Source organism: Nerophis ophidion, linkage group LG14, assembly GCF_033978795.1.
Source record: "Nerophis ophidion isolate RoL-2023_Sa linkage group LG14, RoL_Noph_v1.0, whole genome shotgun sequence".
NCBI classification, from domain to species: Eukaryota; Metazoa; Chordata; class Actinopteri; order Syngnathiformes; family Syngnathidae; genus Nerophis; species Nerophis ophidion.
The window spans coordinates 30419374-30442860 of NC_084624.1; the positions used below are offsets into that span (position 1 = coordinate 30419374).

The following is a 23487-nucleotide window of genomic DNA, read 5'->3' on the forward strand; positions in this document are numbered from 1 at the left end:
AAATCAATCAAATACAATTAATTAAAATGGATTAAGTAAAATTGAAGACAATTAATTATTCACAATCAAACAAAATGTAACAAAAGAAATGTTCTTGCAACAGTTCTAGTAATAAAATCTCACATCCATCCATTTTCTACCGTTTGTCCTTTTTGGTATCGCGGGGGGTGCTGGAGCCTATCTCGGCTGCATAAAATTTATCGAGTTGAGATAAAAATAGATTAGATAACATCAACTAAGCTGAATTAACTACATCAAATTCAAAAACAAAATAAAATAGTATATTCAAATAAAATGTAATTGACAACAGGATACAATTAAATAGCATACCGTTGAATAAATGGCTTGAATTAAAAGTAAGTAAAATTGTATTTAATTAAATAAAATGTATTAAATCAAGCGAAATCCAATCAACAAAAACTAAATAATACAATAACATTTGACAAAATAATCAAACTAAATACATTAATTTAAAATATATGTTCCATCTGCAGCAACTATTTGGTTATAAATAGGACCAATTTTGATAATGGGTTTTCTTCTTCACTTCTCTGAAAACAAATTGGCCTCAACAAATCATCAGAAATCCCCATCAGGTCTAATTTTTATATTTATTTCATGAGAACAAACTGTGCTAAAAGCCTCGACAAAAATAACCAGCAACATCCTTTTTCTTTTTTTTTTACCCCAAGATCCTTTTTATTAAATTTTGTTTGGAATGGTTTACAAGAAACTTAACCCAAAGTAATAACCTTCACACAAATCCGCTGTAAAACGATCAGTTTGTAATTAAAAGACTCTGGAAAAATGTGAACATGCACAAACATTTCAGCAGAAGCTTTCAAAGAGAAACTCTTGATCACAGAGAATACTGACAATGCTGTACATCGCTGCGGCTCTACTGTACGTACAGTACACACACTGGACACTTCATTAGGTACGCCTGCACAATCCAATCGGACAGGTATTCATTTGACAAAATTATTTTTGGCAGAATTAGCAGGAGCTGTTCTTGTTCCATTATGCAGGGTCATTCATTGCAGGCTTCAATCTTAAAGATGCATCATGGAAAAAAATAGCTTGCTGGACAAATACTTGTGTGTGTGTGTGTGTGTGTGTGTGTGTGTGTGTGTGTGTGTGTGTGTGTGTGTGTGTGTGTGTGTGTGTGTGTGTGTGTGTGTGTGTGTGTGTGTGTTCTTGTATGTCTGCCCTTGTTGAGACATCACCAAGGAAAAGTGAAGTGAATTATAGTTATATAGCGCTTTTCTCTAGTGACTCAAAGCGCTTTACATTGTGTAACCCAATATCTAAGTTGCATTTTTTAAACCAGTGTGGGAGCAGGTTGGTAAAGTGTCTTGCCCAAGGACACAACGGCAGTGACTAGGTTGGCGGAAGCCGGGATCAAACTTGGAACTTTCAAGTTGCTGGCACGACCACTCTACCAACCGAGCAATACCTTCCATATGAGGACCGGTGAACAAGTTAGGACCGAAATCATGGTCCCAATACGGAAAACCATTGCGTCAAATAGAGAATGTCTCATTTGCACCGCTGGTGGTGAAATCTATTAAAATGATGGTGGTCCCAAAAAGAAGGGATTTTTCAAATTGACTGAGTGTCGGTTTTAAAAGTGGTCCCCTCTGGTCAACATATGAAATAACAAGTGTGTGTAAAAATTTGAAGTGCTCCCCTTCCGGCCAACAAGTGTGTGTTGGAAATTGAAATGGCCAAAATCAATAAAAACAATTAAAGGCCTACTGAAACCCACTACTACCCACCACGCAGTCTGATAGTTTATATATCAATGATGAAATATTAACATTGCAACACATGCCAATACGGCCTTTTTAGTTTACTAAATTACAATTTTAAATTTCCCGGGAGTTTCGTCTTCGAAACGTCGTGTAATGATGACGTGTACGCAAGACGTCACGGGTTTTTAGGAAGTGTGAGCGCTGCGCACACACACAGCTAAATGTCGTCTGCTTTAACGGCATAATTATACAGTTTTTTGGGCATCTGTGTTGCTGAATCTTTTGCAATTTGTTCAATTAATATTGGAGAAGTCACAGTAGAAAGATGGAGTTGGGAAGCTTTAGCCTTTAGCCACACAAACACACAGTGATTCCTTGTTTAAAATTCCAGGAGGTGAAACTTTCCTATGGATCCCAACCGAATGTCAACCAGCAGGTTTCGGTGACAAAATTGTTGTTAAAAAGTCCGTTCTTATCGGAGAAAAGCTGAGCTTGTGCCGTCCAAAGCTGCCGTCGACTCCCCTGAGACACTGCGCGTCAAGACACCCATGGAGACACCCTTCCGACTATCAGGTAATATTAAACTCACTACAACACTAGCAATACAATAGAAAGATAAGGGATTTCCCAGAATTAACCTAGTAAATGTGTCTAAAAACATCGGAATTTTTTTTTTTTTACTTTTTTTTTTTTTTTCCTAGTCTGTCGCTATCAATATCCCCAAACACGAATCTTTCATCTTCGCTCAAATTAATGGGGAAATTGTCGTTTTCTCGGTCCGAACAGCACTTTTTGTTGGAGGCTCCCATTAAAAACAATGTGAATATGTGAGGAGCCATAAAAAATGTGACGTCATCGTCTGCGACTTCCGGTAGAGGCAGGGCTTTTCTGTTAGCACCGAAAATTGCGAACTTTATCGTGCATGTTCTCTACTAAATCCTTTCAGCAAAAATATGGCAATATCGCGAAATGATCAAGTATGACACATAGAATGGACCTGCTATCCCCGTTTAAATAAGAAAATCTCATTTCAGTAGGCCTTTAAATACATATGTATATAGACATACTGTAATAACAAAGTAAATAATGAAGATTAAAAACCAATTAAAAACCCCAAAAAACTAAAAGCTTACCTTTTTTATATTTGCATAGTATGTATATATTATTAATGTTGTAAATACAAATCTTTATATATCTAGAAAGGGTGGTCCTAAAGAGGTATAGGCATTTTTCCGAGGTCCCAAGAAGGTAAGAAATACAAGTGTGTGTGTGTGTGTGTGTGTGTGTGTGTGCTGTAAAATAGCCCTCTTAATTTGATCCTGTATCTCAATCTAAGGCAACTTTGCTTTCAAAGGAAATCCAGCTTTAAAAAAATGTCACACGTCGATCCAAGCATTATTTCTTGTTATTTTTTTTGTCAAGATGCTGAAAGGTTATAGACTCCAGAGTTAGAAGTTCATTAACATTTGACAAAACAAAACAAAGTTCCAATTCATACTAGCGACAGTCCTTAGTATAGAGAACCAGAATGTGTTCTCTAGGTTGAATGTACACAGTTTTAAGTCACGGTGAATATCAAAACACACGTCCATAAGGCAACACTGACATCAGTAGCTTGAAATGTAATAAACTGCTGAAAATACCAAAACCTTTATTCTCCAGTGAGAGAATATTGCTTTGTGACCGCCCACAACTATAGAAAATGCCAAATGTCACCGCAAATCCACTTCAACTCCACTTTTCACCTCTCACCTCTGATCTCTCGTCTTTGAACGATTCAGAAGCGATCACCGGCTAAAGGCGACGAACAGTTGGTTTCTTCAGACGCACGTTCAAAACAAAAAAAGCCTCCAAGACAGGATTTTCAAAGACGTTAAGATCCGTACGTAATATACAATAGGAATGTTTTTCATGCTGCACAGGATGGAAAAATAAAAGCACATTGAGAAGAAGAATATGGCAGTACGTCATGGGGATGGGCATCATCGGAATGATTGAGTTCATCAATGAATAGTTCTTATAAATATTTATTTTAGATGGCAGAAAACATAAAGGAGCATGTCTTCATAATTGATTGAAATATTTTAACCAATTTAATACTCCACTTTAGTTATATTTATTGTTACACCTGACAAGAAGAATATGGTACTATGGAATAAGGATGGGCATCTGATGACTTCATCAATTAATTGTTCTTATGAATATATTTCTACATTCATTTTAGATGGCAGAACATATTATAGAGGCTTATTTTTCCTTGTTTTATTCCATTTTATTTCAACTGTTCTTAAATGCTGTTTATAATGACAATACCATTTTTTATTACATTTGTAACAAATATTAACATTAAAACTACAACTGACGATTTTAATTTGAATATTTTTACCAATTTTATTTAGTTTATAATACATTATAATTTGGTAGTTTTAATATTACTCGTATTATTGTGTGTATACTCCAAAGCATTCACATCAAAATTCCTCTGTTTATTCTTCTTCTTCTTCTCCAGATTTAGGCATGCTCTACCTTCCACATTTTCACCCGATTCAAACCGCTCCAACTTCAAACAGTTCAGCCCATTCGGGAATTACAGATTTCCCAGAATTCCAGGTTTTCCGGGCACATTTTTCCCATTCAAAATGAACTGGCCATTTTTCAAACTTCCACTATTTCCACATTTTTCAACCGATTCCAACAATTTAACCTTATCAACATATTCCACTCATTCTGCACATTGAAGCTATGGTTTTTCCAATTTCAAAAAATTCCAAGAATTGCCGTCTTTTTAAACCCTTTTATGAGCCTTTCTTCCTGCGACTACTCCTCCCACATTTTTTAACCCATTTCAACCGTTCCACCGTTAAGACATTCCTGTTAATCAGGACAAAAAAGAAGTTGTTTTTTTAACTGGAAAAATTCCAGAAATTCCGTAATACCATTTCTCAATTAAAAATGTTACTACTTCAACATTTCTCGACTGTTTTGAAAGATTCCAAAACCAACCATTCAGATCATTGAAGTATTTTAGCATTTTTAATAAAAATTCCCGCTTTTCACGAAATTCCCAAATTTCTGTGAAATTGCCATTGAAATGAATAGGACATATTTAAAAATTCCACAATTGCCACACACAGGTAATGTGTGCTCTCCTTCAACAATAAATAAAAAATCCCGGATTGCCAAGAATTCCCAGTTTTCAGGGACGTTTTCTCCATTCAAAATGAAGTGTCCATTGTTTAAACAACTACAATTCCAACATTTTCAACCTATTCAAACCATTCCAACATCAACACATTCAAGTCATCCTAGAGATTCCAACCAACACTTTCCCAAGTTTTAAACCAAATTCCGTTCTACCTGAAAATTCTAACTTTTCAACATTCAAACTATTCTTACATTCATACAACATTCTGTCAGCATTTCAGTTCAACTTCAGCATTGAAGCATTCACACGCAGTTCTTTCAGGAATTGCCTCATCCAGTTATTTATTATTATTATTATTATTAATAGTTAAGTACACCTGAAAAGAAGAATATGACTCTAAATAATAGAGCTGGCCACCCAAAGATTGAGTAACTTAACAATTCATTAAAAGTTATTTTAAATATTGTATTGATTTTATTTTATATTATTTTTAGATAGGAAAAAAAACACAAAAAGGCCTTTAAAGCATTTTTTATTGTATATTAATATTACAATTTTTAATCAGTTTGTAATTCCTGATTAATTCCTATATGTATTATTACGTTTAGTATTACAAATTATTATAATTAAAGGTTGAAAGTAGACCTGACAAGAAGAATATGGCCCTAAATATTAGGGATGGGCATCCGACAATTTGGTAAATTTACAATCAATAAATATATAATTTTATCATTTTAAAAAGGATGTGTTCTTTTTTCCCCAAAACTTTTCTTGCATTTAGAGTAACAATCCAATCTCTCTCTCTCTCTCTATATATATATATACATAAAGATATATATACACATACATATATATTTATATATATACATATATATATATACACATACATATTATATATATATGTATACACATACTTATATATATACATACATAATATATATAAATATATATGTATATGTTAATGTATATATATATATACATGCATATATAATTATATAATATATATTAATATAATATATATACATATATATATGTATATATATATATATATATATACACATCATCCATTTTCTATCGCTTATTCCCTTTTTATATATATATATAAAAATTATATTATTTATTTTATCATTATGAACAATTAAACTGCTCATGCAACAATAAGATGTGTTCTTCACACTGCAAACAAGCTGACTGAATTGACAGCATCCCTGCTGGTTGGAGAGAAGTAGTGCAATCCATTTCACCCCAATTGCTTTAAGATGCAATGAATTAACAATCAATTAATGACAACAGTGTTATCAGGCCCATCCCCAGTAAGAATAACCAGAAGACAAAGTGAGCGTGAAGACAAAGTTATGTATACTGCTGGTACTCCGACAAGGTGAGACCTTCTTCTCGTGGCAGGTTGAGCCTCACCTCCCCTCCTGAGGCGGTGGCGGCAGAGTAGACTGCTCTGGTTGAGACAGAAGACGAGCCATCGGTCTCCATAGTGAAGAGCTTGCAAGTCCCTTCAGGAGCCTCTCTTTCAGGGCTGGACCGCTGCGATGACCCGGGGGACGACGTGGGACTGAGCTGCACGGCAGTGGTGTCCTGCAGTGTGTGCTCGCTGGTCTCTATCTCGAAGGCCGCCGCCCCGGCCAGACCGCCGTTCCCCATCAGATTCATGCCCCGCCCTCCCACTTTGGAGCCTCGCGAGCTGTGAGAAGGCGGGAGGCGGCTGCACACGCAGCAGGCCCCAAAAAAGGAAAATGCCACCAGCAGGAGGATGGGTCCGATGACGATGGAAGGGTTGGCAGAAGGAACCAAGGTCCTGAAGGCGAACACCCCCACCAGGGTGATGTTGAGTCCGGCCAACATGATGCACAGCCCGCAGGCACAGCACAGCGCCGGGGAGGGCAGGCCGTGAGGACGAGACGCTCGCCTTTTTTTCTCCTTCTGCGGCTCCTTCTTGGACACTGAAGTGCTGCTGTTTCTATCGGAGATGACCATGGTGTCACTTCCTAAATCTTCACCATGGCCTAACAAATAATTGCTGAAGGCTTCTTATTCACAGCGTTGTCTGTAAAACACAACACATACATCAACAATAAACATACCCTAGTTTTTGGATCATACGGCGCACCGGATAATAAATGTGTACTGTCAATGAACGGGTCTATTTGGTTCTACTTTCATACACAAAGGGTACCAGATTAAAATGCGCATCAAAGATGTCATATTAAAATATTTTTTCTACAAAACCCAAAACCAGTAAAGTTGGCACGTTGTGTAAATAGTAAATAAAACTAAATGTATCCATCCACCAATCCATTTTCTACCGTTTGTCCCTTTTGGGGTCACGGGGAGTGCTGGTGCCTATCTCAGCTGCATTCGGGCGTAAGGCGGTTTACACCCTGGACAAGTCAACATCTCATTGCAGGGCCAACACAGATAGAGAAACAACATTCACACTCACATTCACACACTAGGGCCAATTTAGTGTTGCCAATCAATATTCCCAGGTGGATGTCTTTGGAGGTGGGAGGAAGCCGGAGTACCCGGAGGGAACCTACGCAGTCACAGGGAGAACATGCAAACTCCAATGATTTGCAAATCCTTTTCAACTTATATTCAATTGAACAGACTGCAAATAAAAGATATTTAATGTTGGAACATGGAAAATTATTTTTGTAAATAATCATTAACTTAAAATTTAATGGCAGCAACACATTGCAAAAAAGTTGGCACAGGGGCATTTTTACCACTGTGTTATATGGCCTTTCCTTTTAACAACACTCAGTAAACGTTTGGGAACTGAGGAGACCAATTTTTGAAGCTTTTCAGGTAGAATTATTTCCCATTCTTGCTTGATGTACAGATTAAGTTGTTCAACAGTCCGGGGTCTTTTTTTTGCCTCTTGTGCTAGCTTTTTTGAAACATGCTGCAGGCATCAAATCCCATTTGAGCTACTATTTGCAAAAAATAAAGTTTACCAGTTCGAACATTAAGTATCTTGTCTTTGTAGTCTATTCAATTGAATATAGGTTCAAAAGGATGTTCAAATCATTGTATTTTGTTTTTATTTACCATTCACAAAAAGTGCCAACATCACTGTTTTGGGGTTTTGTATACACATATATATATGGTACATACATACATACATACATACATACATATATATACACACACATATATATATATATATATATATATATATATATATATATACATATACATATATATATATATATATATACAGTATATATATAAATATATATATATTTTTTTTTTCCTGTGAGGACCTCCTTAACGTTTTGTAATCAATCAGAAGTATCTAGCAGCTAAACATGCTAAGCATTTTTTTCCAATCATGCTTTGTAATTGATATAAATTGGTGTAATTTAAAATTTCCTACGGTGAATGGACATGTTTTAACATATCCACAAAGTTCAGTGACCATGTCTGTTGACATTTTCTGTGTTTACTTTACTTTACATGTGCAAAGGTGGACAGTAAATTAACATAAATGTCCTCCAGTAAGCCTGCAAGTTTGGTGTTTTAGTCATGTCATTTACAAAATGTAAACATGGGAGGCCATAGGCTGCTAGAAGCTAGCAGCTACACAACAGTTAAGCACACAATAGCGCACAAGCTAGACATATGTAATACATGTCCTTGATCGAACATTATTGAAGTGTAAAACATGACACTTGTCAACATAAACAGAAATCAAATAATTATAGTCTAAATGTCACCAAAAACTAATTACTACTCTACTTCAATTTGATGAAAGACAGCATTAATAAATAACTTTGTGTTTTTCAGACCCAACTTATGTAATTTCACTTGATCAAGCATTTTTTTTAAATTCCACACCACAAAATGATACAAGTATATGCACGAGTCGCATCAGTTTAAAAATCGGTATAAGCCAATCATGGCAACAATATCAGTATTGTATCAGTGGTGAAAACCTTCACTCGAGACACCTCTTCTTTTTGTATACACATATTTACATTTTATTCTTAATTATTTGGTTTTTTCTAGATTTTTAAAATGCTCTAAATGTTTTTTTTTTGGTTTTTTTTTTAAGTGCCAAAGCAGAAAACACAACAAAAATAAAAATATTTTTGTTGGAAGCGCTTCGACTCACGAGTGACACGTTATACTGAAAGAATTTGGGGGAATGGTTTTTCAAACAAAATTGTGATGATTCAGCAAATTCACGTCGGTTTGGTGTTTATTTCCTGTCAGCGCTCTTATTTTGGTTCCATTTTCTGCATGTCTCCCTGAGCGCTGTTACCCCCTCACCTGCTGCTGATCGGCAGCCTGTCAATCAGCCGGCTGCTATTTACAGTATGCCTGCCTCGCCCTCCAGTCAGGGCTCGATGGTTGGTTTCCTGGTTCCTCTGCATTTTGAAATTAAAGTCATGTTTTCCTGCGCTACGCCTGCCATCTCTGCATCTTGGGGTTCACCGCCAACGGATTATGACATAAATGAAACTAAGAAAAAAGGATATTTCCAAGTGAGGGATCTTTTTGATCTTAAATAAGGTAAATATTCTTCTTTTCCTGTTTACTATTTCGCTCATTGACCAAAGTTGCATGTTTCATATTTTTTTCTGCACAGCAATTTGCGTACTATTATTATATTTACTATCGATTTTATTCGCAGGTCGAATGTTAAGTGAAGTAAAGTGAATTATATTTATATAGCGTTTTTCTCAAGTGACTCAAAGCACTTTACATAGTGACACCCAATATCTAAGATACATTTAAACCAGTGTGGGTGGTACTGGGAGCAGGTGGGTAAAGTGTCTTGCCCAAGGACACAACGGCAGTGACTAGGATGGCACAAGCGGGAATCGAACCTGCAACCCTCAAGTTGCTGGCACGGCCACTCTACCAACCGAGCTATGCCGCCCCAATGTAGTGACTTTTTATTCCAGCAGTTGGCGCCATTATGAAACACCAACGTAGTATTTATACATATAGTGAGTGTGCCAAACACCCACTGGGGGCGTCATTTACACACCCCTAGGAACCTGTTATTTGTTACTGTAAAAGAAACCTCAAATATGCTGATATAAAAAAAGTCAGTACGGTACTTCCAGATAACTTTCGCTCAAAAATGTACATTAAACGTGCAGCCAAATATCAAACTGGAAATTATCCCAATAAAAGGGGGTGTGTACTACTATTTGTATTTACAAATGGACATCATAATAAAGAAAAAAATAATTTGCATCTTTGCATCCTTCCTGTCATCTACACAAGAGCTAATAAACGCATTACAGGGAACATATTTGACATGAATGTCCCATATCAAGAAGATAGTAAAAAAAAGAAGCTTATCGACTACGGCGTCCGCACGGACTACAAAGGCGCAGAAATTTTCAGGACTTATGCAGATCCCAAATACAAATCAGCAGGTACCAGAAGGTGAGAAAAGTTTATTTTGCATGATATTGTCAAACAAAACGCCAGATAATATGTCTTACCTTATACACACACCATAATAATACAAACCCCGTTTCCATATGAGTTGGGAAATTGTGTTGGATGTATATATAAACGGAATACAATGATCTGCAAATCCTTTTCAACCCATATTCAACTGAATGCACGACAAAGACAAGATATCTGATGTTCAAACTCATAAACTTTTTTTTTTTTTGCAAATAATAATTACCTTAGAATTTCATGGCTGCAACACATGCCAAAGTCGTTGGGAAAGGGCATGTTCACCACTGTGTTACATCACCTTTTCTTTTAACAACACTCAATAAATGTTTGAAAACTGAGGAAACTAATTGTTGAAGCTTTGAAAGTGGATTTCTTTCCCATTCTTGTTTTATGTAGAGCTTCAGTCATTCAACGGTCCGAGGTCTCCGCTGTCGTACTTTACGCTTCATAATGCACCACACATTTTCGATGGGAGACAGGTCTTGACTGCAGGCGGGCCAGGAAAGTACCCACACTCTTTTTTTACAAAGCCACGCTCTTGTAACACATGATGAATGTGGTTTGGCATTGGCTTGCTGAAATAAGCAGGGGCGTCCATGAAAAAGACGGCGCTTAGATGACAGCATATGTTGTTCCAAAACCTGTATGTACCTTTTAGCATTAATGGTGCCTTCACAGATGTGTAAGTTACCCATGCCTTGGGCACTAATGCACCCCCATACCATCACAGATGCTGGCTTTTGAACTTTGCGTCGATAACAGTCTGGATGGTTCGCTTCTCCTTTGGTCCGGATGACACAATGTCGAATATTTCCAAAAACAATTTGAAATGTGGACTCGTCAAACCACAGAACACTTTTCCACTTTGCATCAGTCCATCTTAGATGATCTCGGGCCCAGAGAAGCCGGCAGCGTTTCTGGATGCTGTTGATGAATGTCTTTCGCTTTGCATAGTAGAGTTTTAACTTGCACTTACAGATGAAGCGACAAACTGTATTTAGTGACAGTGGTTTTCTGAAGTGTTAATGAGCCAATTTAGAGATTGATGTCGGTTTTGATACAGTGCCGTCTGAGGGAACAAAGGTCACGGTCATTCAATGTTGGTTTCCGGCCATGCCGCTTACGTGGAGTGATTTCTCCAGATTCTTTTAACCTTTTGATGGTATTATGGACTGTAGATGTTGAAATCCCTAAATTTCTTGCAATTGCACTTTGAGAAGTGTTGTTCTTAAACTGTTTGACTGTTTTGCTCATGCAGTTGTGGACAAAGGGGTGTACCTCGCCCCATCCTTTCTTGTGAAAGACTGAGCATTTTTGGGGAAGCTGTTTTTATACCCAATCATGGCACCCACCTGTTCCCAATTAGCCTGCACACCTGTGGGATGTTCCAAATAAGTTTTTGATGAGCATTCCTCAACTTTATCAGTATTTATTGCCACCTTTTCCAACTTCTTTGTCACGTGTTGCTGGCATCAAATTCTAAAGTTAATGATTATTTGCACAACAAAAACAAATTTTCTCAGTTTGAACATCAAATATGTTGTCTTTGTAGCATATTCAACTGAATATGGGTTGAAAATGATTTGCAAATCATTGTATTCCGTATATATTTACATCTATCACAATTTCCCAACTCAAATGGAAACGGGGTTTGTACTTGTATGTTGAAGCACAGTACAATCCATCAAGTGGTGCGGCTTCATAGCTTACCAAAGTCATACTAAAACATTTTGATAGATTTTTGAGCGCCATGTGCAACGTTCTATATTTTAAATGGAACATATAAAATGTTGGTATTGTTTACCTGAGCCATATTGCAGTCTACACATATCTCTTATGTGTGACTGCCATCTACAGGTCACATTTACTATAACATGTACCAAATAAAATTGCTTCGAGATTGGTAAGCACAACCAGAATTATTCCGTACATTAGGCACACCAGGTTGTAAGGCGCACCGTTGAGTTTTGACAAAATAAAAGTATTTTAAGTGCGCCTTATAGACCGACCGAAAAATATGGATATCAATTTAAGGCAAAACAATTATGATTTCCGCCTCAAATGTGTTGTTGGTGAGTCAACTGTATACAAATCTTGATTTATCTGTCTATTACTTACTTATGTATAGTGTTATTGGTGATAGTTGCACTATTGATTGTGTAATCAGTCGCAACTGTACATGTGTACATATATTCTATCATAATAAAGAGGGAAAAAAATCATCTGCATCATTGCATCCTTCATGTCATCTACACAGAGGCTAATAAACGCAATACAGGGAACAGATTTGACAGCAACAGGAGAAAAAATGAGCCTGGCCTTGCTTGACAGCGTACCTTCAAAATCGTGCAGCATACGTTTGAAGAGCAGCAAACATCTGCTTACCTTTCACGGTGACTGGTTGATGTTCTCCCCCATCGCTCAGCCATGCGCGGTCAGTGAACGCATCCTTTCTTCGGTGACGGCAGCAATATTCAATTGGCCAGACGTGGTTCCGAGTCCGGGGTCTTTGTCAGCTGTTCAGCCCAGAGGGCGCATGTCATGACACGGCGTTCAAGTAGCGGTCGTCCCCCGGCGAGTGTCGGACCACCCGCGTCCGAAACCGGCTGGATGTCACTCCGGACCCCTTCTCGGAGGGAAAGGGCTCCTAGATGTGGCCCGTGAACGCAGCATCTTCCCTCCCGAATCTGTCAACCGCTGGGCTGCGCGCGATGACGTCTTTTAAAGGGGAACGCACCCAAATTGAACGTACACCCCACGGCCACTGCATTAGGTACACTTGGCCACGCCCACACGCGGGATCGAAAACTGTCCGTAACGAACCGCTTATTTAATGTTCCTAAATGACGTATGTTTGTCGTTTATTTGTCCTTCCTCTTGTAGGATTTACACAATTATATGAACTATGTGTACAATTACTAAAAAAAAATTCCTCTTGCGTTTCACTTGTGGTTTTTATTTGTACACACATTACAGGCCAAAAGTTTGGACACACCCTCTCCTTCAATGCGTTTTCTTTTTTTTTCGTGCCTATTTCCATTATAGATTGTCACTGAATGCATCACAACTATGAATTAACACATTTGTACTTATGTACTTAACAAAAAAAAGGTGAAAAAACTTAAAACATGTTTTATATTCTAGTTTTTTAAAATAACCACCCTTTGCACACTCTTGGCATTCTCTCGGTGAGCTTCAAGAGGTAGTCACCTGAAATGGTTTTCATTTCACAGGTGTCATAGTTTTGATGCCTTCAGTGACAATCTACAATGTAAATAAATAGTCGTGAAAATAAAGAAAATGCATTGAAATGAGAAGGTGTGTTCAAACTTTTGGCCTGTACTGTATATATCCATTCATTTTCTACCGATTGTCCCTTTTGAAGTCGGGGGGCAGGGGCGTCGCCAGACAGATTTCACTGGGGCATGTGCCCCACTGTTGTTCTGCAGTGCCCCAGTAAAAATTTAACCAATAAATAAAAAGGCTTCAGAGTTTTAAGTCTACATAACATAGACAACAGAGCACATACTACTTAGTATGGTAATTGATTGCTACTGTATTCACTCCACGTAACAATGAGCACATGGGTACTTAATATGATAATTTATTTACGTGTGGCAAGGCCCCAGGGGTGGACGAGATCCGCCCGGAGTTCCTTAAGGCTCTGGATACTGTGGGGCTGTCTTGGTTGACAAGACTTTGCAGCATCGCGTGGACATCGGGGGAGGTACCTCTGGATTGGCAGACCGGGGTGGTGGTTCCTCTCTTTAAGAAGGGGGACCGGAGGGTGTGTTCCAACTATCGTGGGATCACACTCCTCAGCCTTCCAGGTGTACTGGAGAGGAGGCTACGTCGGATAGTCGAACCTCGGATTCAGGACGAACAGTGTGGTTTTCGTCCTGGTCGTGGAACTGTGGACCAGCTCTATACTCTCGGCAGGGTTCTTGAGGGTGCATGGGAGTTTGCCCAACCAGTCTACATGTGCTTTGTGGACTTGGAGAAGGCATTCGACCGTGTCCCTCGGGAAGTCCTGTGGGGAGTGCTCAGAGAGTATGGGGTATCGGACTGTCTTATTGTGGCGGTCCGTTCCCTGTACGATCAGTGACAGAGCTTGGTCCGCATTGCCGGCAGTAAGTCGAACACATTTCCAGTGAGGGTTGGACTCCGCCAAGGCTGTCCTTTGTCACCGATTCTGTTCATAACTTTTATGGACAGAATTTTTAAGCGCAGTCAAGGCGTTGAGGGGTTCCGGTTTGGTAACCGCAGGATTAGGTCTCTGCTTTTTGAAGATGATGTGGTCCTGATGGCTTCATCTGACCGGGATCTTCAGCTCTCGCTGGATCGGTTCGCAGCCGAGTGTGAAACGACCGGAATGAGAATCAGCACCTCCAAGTCCGAGTCCATGGTTCTCGCCCGGAAAAGGGTGAAATGCCATCTCCGAGTTGGGGAGGAGACCCTGCCCCAAGTGGAGGAGTTCAAATACCTAGGAGTCTTGATCACGAGTGAGGGAAGAGTAGATCGTGAGATCGACAGGCGGATCGGTGCGGCGTCTTCAGTAATGCGGACGTTGTACCGATCCGTTGTGGTGAAGAAGGAGCTGAGCCGGAAGGCAAAGCTCTCAATTTACCGGTCGATCTATGTTACCATCCTCACCTATGGTCATGAGCTTTGGGTCATGACCGAAAGGATAAGATCACGGGTACAAGCGGCCGAAATGAGTTTCCTCCGCCGTGTGGCGGGGCTCTCCCTTAGAGATACGGTGAGAAGCTCTGTCATCCGGGAGGGACTCAAAGTAAAGCCGCTGCTCCTTCACATCGAGAGGAGCCAGATGAGGTGGTTCGGGCATCTGGTCAGGATGCCACCCGAACGCCTCCCTAGGGAGGTGTTTAGGGCACGTCCAACCGGTAGGAGGCCACGGGGAAGACCCAGGACACGTTGGGAAGACTATGTCGCCCGGCTGGCCTGGGAACGCCTCGGGATCCCCCGGGAAGAGCTAGACGAAGTGGCTGGGGAGAGGGAAGTCTGGGTTTCCCTGCTTAGGCTGTTGCCCCCGCGACCCGACCTCGGATAAGCGGAAGATGATGGATGGATGGATGGATGGATGGATATATATACACACATATACATATATATATACACATATACATATACCTACACATATACATTTTATATATATGTATATATATATATATATATATATATATATATATATATATATATATATATTTATATATATATATATATATATACATACGTATATATATATATACATACATATACATATATACATACATATACATATATATATATATATATATATATATATGTATATATATATATATATATATATATATATATATATATATATATATATATATATATATATATATATATATATGCACTAATTGACTGAAAGAGTGCGCACTTGCCACATGCTTGCGCCGCAGTGTCACGTTATCGATGGGAAAAGGCATTTTTAGACAATATGATTTGCCTGAGCGGCTAGGAGACATCGAGAGTCACAAGAGGTAGAAAATGAATTAGACAGGACAGATTTTTTTTAAATAATAATTAAAAATAAGAGGGCTGTGAATCATTGGGTGTCCCACAATTCGATTCAATATCGATTCTTGGGGTCACGATTCGATTATATATCGATTTTTTTCGATTCGATTCGATTCTCGGTACAAAAGCGATATTTTTCCGATTCAAAACGATTCTCTATTCATTTGATACATAGGATTTCAGCAGGATCTACCCCAGTCTGCTGACATGCAAGCAGAGTAGTAGATTTTTTTTAAAAGCTTTTATAATTGTAAAGGACAATGTTTTATCAACTGATTGCAATAATGTGAATTTGTTTTAACTATTAAACGAACCAAAAATATGACTTATTTTATCTTTGTGAAAACATTGGACACAATGTGTTGTCAAGCTTATGAGATGTGATGCAAATGTAAGCCACTGTGACACTATTGTTCCATCCATCCATTTTCTACAGCTTATTCCCTTTTGGGGTCGCGGGGGCGCCTATCTCAGCTACAATCGGGCGGAAGGCTGTTCTTTTTTTTTATTTTTATAAATGTCTAATGATAATGTCAATGATGGATTTTTAATCACTGCTATGCTGAAATTATAACTAATATTGATACTGTTGTTGATAATATTCATTTTTGTTTCACTTCTTTTGGTTTGTTCTGAGTCGTGTTTGTGTCTCCTCTCAATTGCTCTGTTTATTGCAGTTCTGAGTGTTGCTGGGTCAGGTTTGGTTTTGGAATTGGATTGCATTGTTATGGTATTGCTGTGTAGTGGTTTGTTGGATTGATAAAAACGTCAGCAACAAAAAAATAGATTTTTTAAAACTGAGAATTGATTCTGAATCGCGCAACGTATTCGAATCGATTTTTTCCCACAACCCTAAAAAAAAAAAAAAAAATGTTTAAACATTGGACTTGACCGCCGCCTGGACTTTGGACGTTGGCGGGCCGTAGTTTGGAACCTTCAGTTTATAGTCTGCGTGGTGTGTAGAGTAGCCAAAAATTGTATTTAGGATTACTGTTACTTAGAGTAATATGACTCAAGTGAAAGTGAAAAGTAGTTATCCAAATAATTGAGTAGGAACCAGTAAATATTCAGTTAAAAAAAAAAAAAAACTACGGTAACTACGGTAAAACTCCCGACGGTTAATATTACCTTTTAAATATAAATCCTCGAAGAATGGTAATTAATAATTGGACTTTGATAAACTCACGGACTCACTGGCACCAACTCACTAGCTTAAATACTAACATGAAAATAACATACATTAATATCTTTCCCCATGAAAAATCAAAATACCCAAATCTAAACTAAGATATTTAATTGTGCATATTGAACCTACACGCTGAGCTCTCTTGGAACACAGTAATCATTCTTTACTATTCTAGAATATGGGACGGGGGTATTTTTAGAGAGCGTTCAAGGACCACTAAACTGAGTAGGACACCACAACGCTTACTAGAACGTATAAATAACAGATTTTATTTGTTACACACTCCTCGTTTAAATAAATCTGAAAGTACTACAGTACAAACCAATATTTAAAAGAATAAAAGCTTAGCAGTTAAAAACAGATAAAATATTAAGACTAAAACACTATCAATGAAGCATAAGGAACACAAAACATGAAAAATAATTGTCTAACAGTGTGTCTATTTATTTAAGTTATTCAAAGAAATATATAAAGTAGGTAGTTTTTGTGTACTTTTAACAATGCCACAATAATATTAATAATCACAGTGATCATTTTGGTCACAATAACCGTGATATGAAATTTTCTCGTTATTCAATACCAATTTTTTTTTTTCATGGTAATTGCACTGGAACTTTAGTTAGTGTACGTTTGTGTTTTGGTGCATTAGAAACTCTACTACTACAACATGTACTACAAAAGGTGCATTTTACAGATTTGACAGGAGTCTTCGGAAGGAGTCTTTCTAATGAGCCAAATGAAAGCAAGCGGCGATCGATAGATTATAAATAAGTAAACAATGTAACAAGGTAAAAGTAGCGTTCGTTCTTCACAAACATACGCAGGTCAAAGTAAAAAGTAAGTAAGCAAATGTAGCATGTTACTCTCTGATTACACTCAATTAGCTTTTGAACAGTCACCCAAAAATATGATACCGTATTTTCCGGAGTAGAGGTCGCACCAAAATATAAGGCTCATTGCCGATGAGCGGGTCTGTTCAGGTCTATTTTCATGTAAAAGGCGCTCCGGATTATAAGGCGCATTAAAGGTGTCTTTTTTTTTGTAAAAAAAACCCTTCCTTGTGGTCTACATAACATGTGATGGTGGTGCTTTGGTCAAAATGTTGCATAGAATATGTTTTACAGATAATCTTCAAGCCGCTTTCTGACAGTCGCTTCAGGATGCGCCGTTTTGTGGGCGGTCTTATTTACGTGGCTCACCTTCGACAGCCTTTTCTCCCCATCATCTTTGTTGTAGCGGTGTAGCGTGCAAGGACGGGAGTGGGAGAAGTGTCAAAAGATGGAGCTAACTGTTTTAATGACATTCAGACTTTACTTAAATCAATAACGGAGCAGAATCTCCTCATCCGTGGCTCACTAGTGCAACAACAACGCCGGAAATGTGTCCCGTGAAAAACCGTCCGACCGGAACTCTCTCATAACTAAAAGGTCCTTGGGTGAATAATGTACACTCACTACACCGGTATGTTTTAGCGCTTCCATAGCGAGTTTACTGACACACATAAGTTAGAACTTTACGCTACTTTATTTTAGAAATGGCAACAGTGAGGATAAATAACCCATAACAAGAAGATAGAGGGAAAAGAAGAAGCTTATCGACTATGATGTCATCATGAACTACAAAGGCAGATGCATGCAAATTTTCCGGACTTATGTAGATCCCAAAAACAAATCAGCAGGTTCCAGAAGGTAAGAGAAGTTGCTTTTGTATAAAATTGCAAAACAAAAGGCCAGATAATGCCTTACCTGATACACGCACCATAATAATACTCATATGTTGAAGCACAGTACAATCCATCAAGCGGTGCGACTTCACAGCTTACCAAAGTCGTACTAAAACATTTTGATAGATTTTTGAGCGCCGTGTGTAATGTTCTATATTTTCAATGGAACATATAAAATGTTGGTGTTGTTTACTTGAGTCAAATTGCCATCATAGTCCAGTCTATATGTATTTCTTAGACTGCCATCTACTGGTCACACTTATAACACAATGTACCAAATAAAATTGCTTTGAAGTCGGTAAGCACAACCAGAATTATTCTGTACATTAGGCGCACCGGGTTGTAAGGCGCACTGTCGAGTTTTGAGAAAATAAAAATATTTTAAGTGCGCCGTACAGTCTGAAAAATATGGTTATCAATTTAAGGCAAAACAATTACAATTTCCACCTCAAATTTGTTGTCTGTGAGTAAACTGTATACACATCTTGATTTGTCTGTTTATTACTTACTCATGTATAGTGTTATTAGTGATAGTGGCACTATTGATTGTGTATTCAATCAAAACTGTACATGTGTAGTTTAGTACATATGTTGTATTTATTAGCTACTGTAATGTACAGTCACATCTGCAAATATATTTATTTAGTAGTTATTCATCTGCATGAATCCTATTTATTTGTGTACAGTTAGCAGGAACTTGTAATTCTTCATAGCCTGGTGTGTATATAGTATTGCATGCACAGGTGTTCTCAGTGCGTCGACATTTTTGTCAGCGCTCTTCTTTTTTTTCCCTTTTCTGCCATAGAAGCCACTCCCCCTGTGAAGTCCTGCATTTAAAAATACATTAAGTTTCCCTGCAGGGTGCATGGAGGGAACATGTACACACGCCAGGCTAATCTTGCATCATGTACTGACATCTTTTTGGTATAATTATCGTAATGGCTTCTTAATTAGGGGGTAGAGAACATGAGATGAGATGCATAGAAATGGAATCATTGGGCCACATTTGTTTTAATCGGTTTGTCTGGGGGTGCTGTTTGCGAAGAAGAAGTGTTCGTTCAATCAGGTTTTTTATAAAACGAACCACCATAATAACATCAAAATGTATATCGGAAGTGTACAATGAGTATTTTTGCTAAACCTTTAAGCAGAACGGTCTTCTGTTGTACTGTATAGATCACAGGTGTCCAACTCAAGGCCGGGGGGCCAAATCTGGCACGCGACATCATTTCATCTGGCTCACAAACACCTGGAAATGATACGTGCCAATAAAGTACTTAATATTTTCTCACTTAAAGTAATTTATTTTTTTCAATTTGACAGAAAAAATATATGTACTGGTTGAAATTGCATACCTTTTAAACTTTAATAGTATCCGATATTGCAACAAATATCATACTATCATACTTTCCAAACATGTTTTTGTCTAAATAAAAATACTTAACAGCAAACTACCCATCAAATTGGTAAAAAATACAATGTTCTTTACAGCATATTACTATCCATTGAAAAAAACTACTACTGTTTTTTGCGCAAAAATTCTGTTGACTGAGCTGCCAGTTTTTGACTGTAAAATCTACGCTTGTTGTTTTTAACGGTGTATTACTGTGAATAGAAAGGCAGTACATTTGTTTTTACAGTAGAAAAACTGGCAGCTAAAGAAAAATGTGTACTATTTTTCCATTAACAATATAATGTTGTAAAAAACTGTAAATTTTACACAACAATTATGGGAACTGAGCTGCCTGCTTTTTCCGTAACCCCCCCCCCCCCCAAAAAAAACAAAAAAAAAACAGTGGTACTGTTTTTCCATTTACCGTAAAATGTTGTTTAAAAATTTTAAAAAAACAATTTTTACAGTAACATTTTGTAAATGTTACGTTTTTACTGTAAAATCGACAGTCTACTTAAAACAATATATAAAATTAATAATGAAAACCAGAAGCAAATTCATACATTATTTACTGTTACACGCGGCTCTCTGACTGCAGCCATAACTGCCATGTGGCCCTCAATGAAAACTAGTTTGACATCCCTGCTATAGATGATTTTTGAGCAGCAATTTTGCGGTAAATTTAGAAAAACAGCAAAGCACTCTTATAGATCCGTGGTTCCCAATCTTTTTTTTCCTCGAAGCACTACCTCAGGAGACACTTGGCTCTCCAATTATGACCATAATGAGCAACATTAGAATACAGAAGCATCGTAGGCCTAGGTATTCATTAAATAAAAGCAGAGGTAAGTATATTTAATATTTTTCGGAATCAAAAACGGTATTATACTCTGAAAGGTACCGTTTCCCGGGCATGATGGCGCGTCGTCACATCGTTACATTGCTGGTTTTATGAGCAGAGGAGCATGTTCGGCAGCGCACAATCACGGAGTACTTACAAGCAGACACAGGGTGTAGACAGAAAAGGGAGAATGGACGCATTGTGGCTTAAAAACTAAAGATAAAAGTGAAGCTATAACACTGAAACGCCGTTAGGAAGAGGTGCTATATGATATGGCTATGACTGCGTCCATCCGCAGTCGGCAGTGTTTTAGCTACGTCTAAAGCACTAATCCTCGTCTCCATGGCAAACGATTAAAGTGAGTTTTCTCACAAGTGTCATCCTTGAAAGACGAGGAATAGCTAAACATGCTTCACTACACACCGTAGGATACAATAGCTCACCGGCGTCATCGCTAACAAAAGCTAGCGCGCCTGAATGTAAACAAATGCCATCTACACCTAACATCCACTGTAAAAATACCAAGTAAAACAGCATATCGAGTCAATACTACTATGATTGCATCAATATTTTTTTATCATTACAAAATGTTTGCCTTTTAAAAAAAATCATATTATGTTTATAAACTCAGGAAAACAAATCCCTGGACACATGAGGACTTAAATTTTAACCAATGCATAATCCTGTAACTATTTGATATCGGATCGATACCTACATTTATGGTATCATCCGAAACTAATGTAAAGCATCCAAACAACAGAAGAATAAGTGGTTATTACATTTTAACAGAAGTATAGATACAATTAAAGTACCAATGATTGTCACACACACATAGAACATGTTGAAACTGAAAATAATCAAATAAATGACACAATATGTTACTGCACACGTTAGCAGACTAATTAGGAGTCTTTGTTTACTTACAATCTTGTTGTTACAATAATTATGTATATATTATCATCATAACTTTATGCTTAAGGGCCGTTGATATAAATAATGGTAAATTGTGTGAAGTGGTATTTGTGTATCGATGCAAGCTGGTAATCAAAACGATTGCCAGTTGTTTTTATAAGTACTATGTCCAGATTCGGCCTGTTGATGGCCAAGTCCGAAAAACCGCCGAGACACAGACAGAGCAGAGACAAGGCAATATGACCTGCATCAACTACTTTTTATTCATTCTATAATGATATATTGGTCTAACTGGAGTTGTCGAGATTACCCCCTTTCCTCAGCGACACCTTCAGTGATGTAACAGGGCTTTCCAAATAAATAGAGGCGCGCGGGCTTGATTTTTAGAACATAGTTTGGATCTGTAACTAGAATACAGCCACACGTGTCTCCTCATGAGCTAAATTGAACTCTGTCTCTGCATGATTCCTTGCTTCTTGTCTGATTAATAGATGTGATCGGTGTTTGAACCTGACACTTGTAAAAACAAAATTGTTGTTCGATTGCAATAAGAAACATATGTTTAATGTACCGTAAGATTTTTGTGTTAAGATAATGCCAATAATGCCATTTTTTTGTGGTCCCCTTTATTTAGAACAGTATCGAAATACATTTTGGTACAGGTACCAAAATATTGGTATCGTGACAACCCTAGTCCATATATAGGAAAATAAAACACTACTTTAATCAAGTGATCCTTTAGCGTACCACTAGGTGGAGCCCTGTGTACCACTAGTGGTACACATACCACAGTGTGAGAATCCCTGCCATAAAGGATCTATACCCAGATCAAATTCAAACACTAACAGCATAAAACAATCAATATTGATTGAAGTGTACACTTTAAGAGTTTTCACTAAAAAAAGGCAGTTAATACATGTTGGAATTATGGTCGTTTTCTGCAGAACCAGCGAGTTTTCCTTCAAATTTTGTGGCATGGTGAGGTTTCTAGTTTCATCTCTGATTACCTTGGCTCCAAATAGCTTTAGCACACACCTTGAAGTTTCAAAATAAAGACAGAACAAGCGGCAAAATGTATTTATTTATGTTCTAATTTTATGCAAAACCATATTTTCTTACCTCTTGGTCCCCGTTTTTTGTATATTTGGGATCTGTATAAGTCCTGAAAATCAAACCATTGAAGCATGGCGGAGATATAAGTAACAATCTTGCCGTGACGTTTGTGTCGCATTACAGAGATTACTGGCGCGTTCTCTAGATGCAGAAGACCGAGGAAACAACGTGCCGGTAAATAATTACTTAATGTAATGATTAAGACAAACAAAAGACGAGTAGCGTTTGGAAAGACATAGCGAAGGCTATGCAAAAACCAAACTAAAACTGACAGTTTGCAAAACAATAAAAAAAGAATGCTGGAACACAGCAAAACTCACGGCAGAAGGAAAGAGCGTCCACATAACTTCCTAAACAAAGTCCCCACGAAGAATGGTTGCTCACACTCGACTTCAATAGAACTGATTGCT

General features: G+C 37.8%; 1 protein-coding gene across 3 annotated transcripts; it reads right to left on the minus strand.

The window, feature by feature from the left end:
* Positions 1 to 668: 668 nt before the first annotated feature.
* On the minus strand, positions 669 to 23487 carry tmem275a (transmembrane protein 275a). Of its 3 annotated transcripts, none has more exons than XM_061920351.1 (2): positions 23398 to 23487; positions 669 to 6958 (listed from the first exon to the last, which is right to left on the minus strand). In XM_061920351.1, the coding sequence occupies exon 2, from the start codon at positions 6886 to 6888 to the stop codon at positions 6253 to 6255; it is 636 nt and encodes a 211-aa protein (XP_061776335.1). In that variant the 5' UTR covers positions 6889 to 6958; positions 23398 to 23487; the 3' UTR covers positions 669 to 6252. The 3 variants fall into 3 exon arrangements, with proteins under 3 accessions (XP_061776335.1, XP_061776334.1, XP_061776336.1); XM_061920350.1 differs by lacking the exon at positions 23398 to 23487 and adding an exon at positions 12730 to 13039; XM_061920352.1 differs by lacking the exon at positions 23398 to 23487 and adding an exon at positions 7355 to 7725.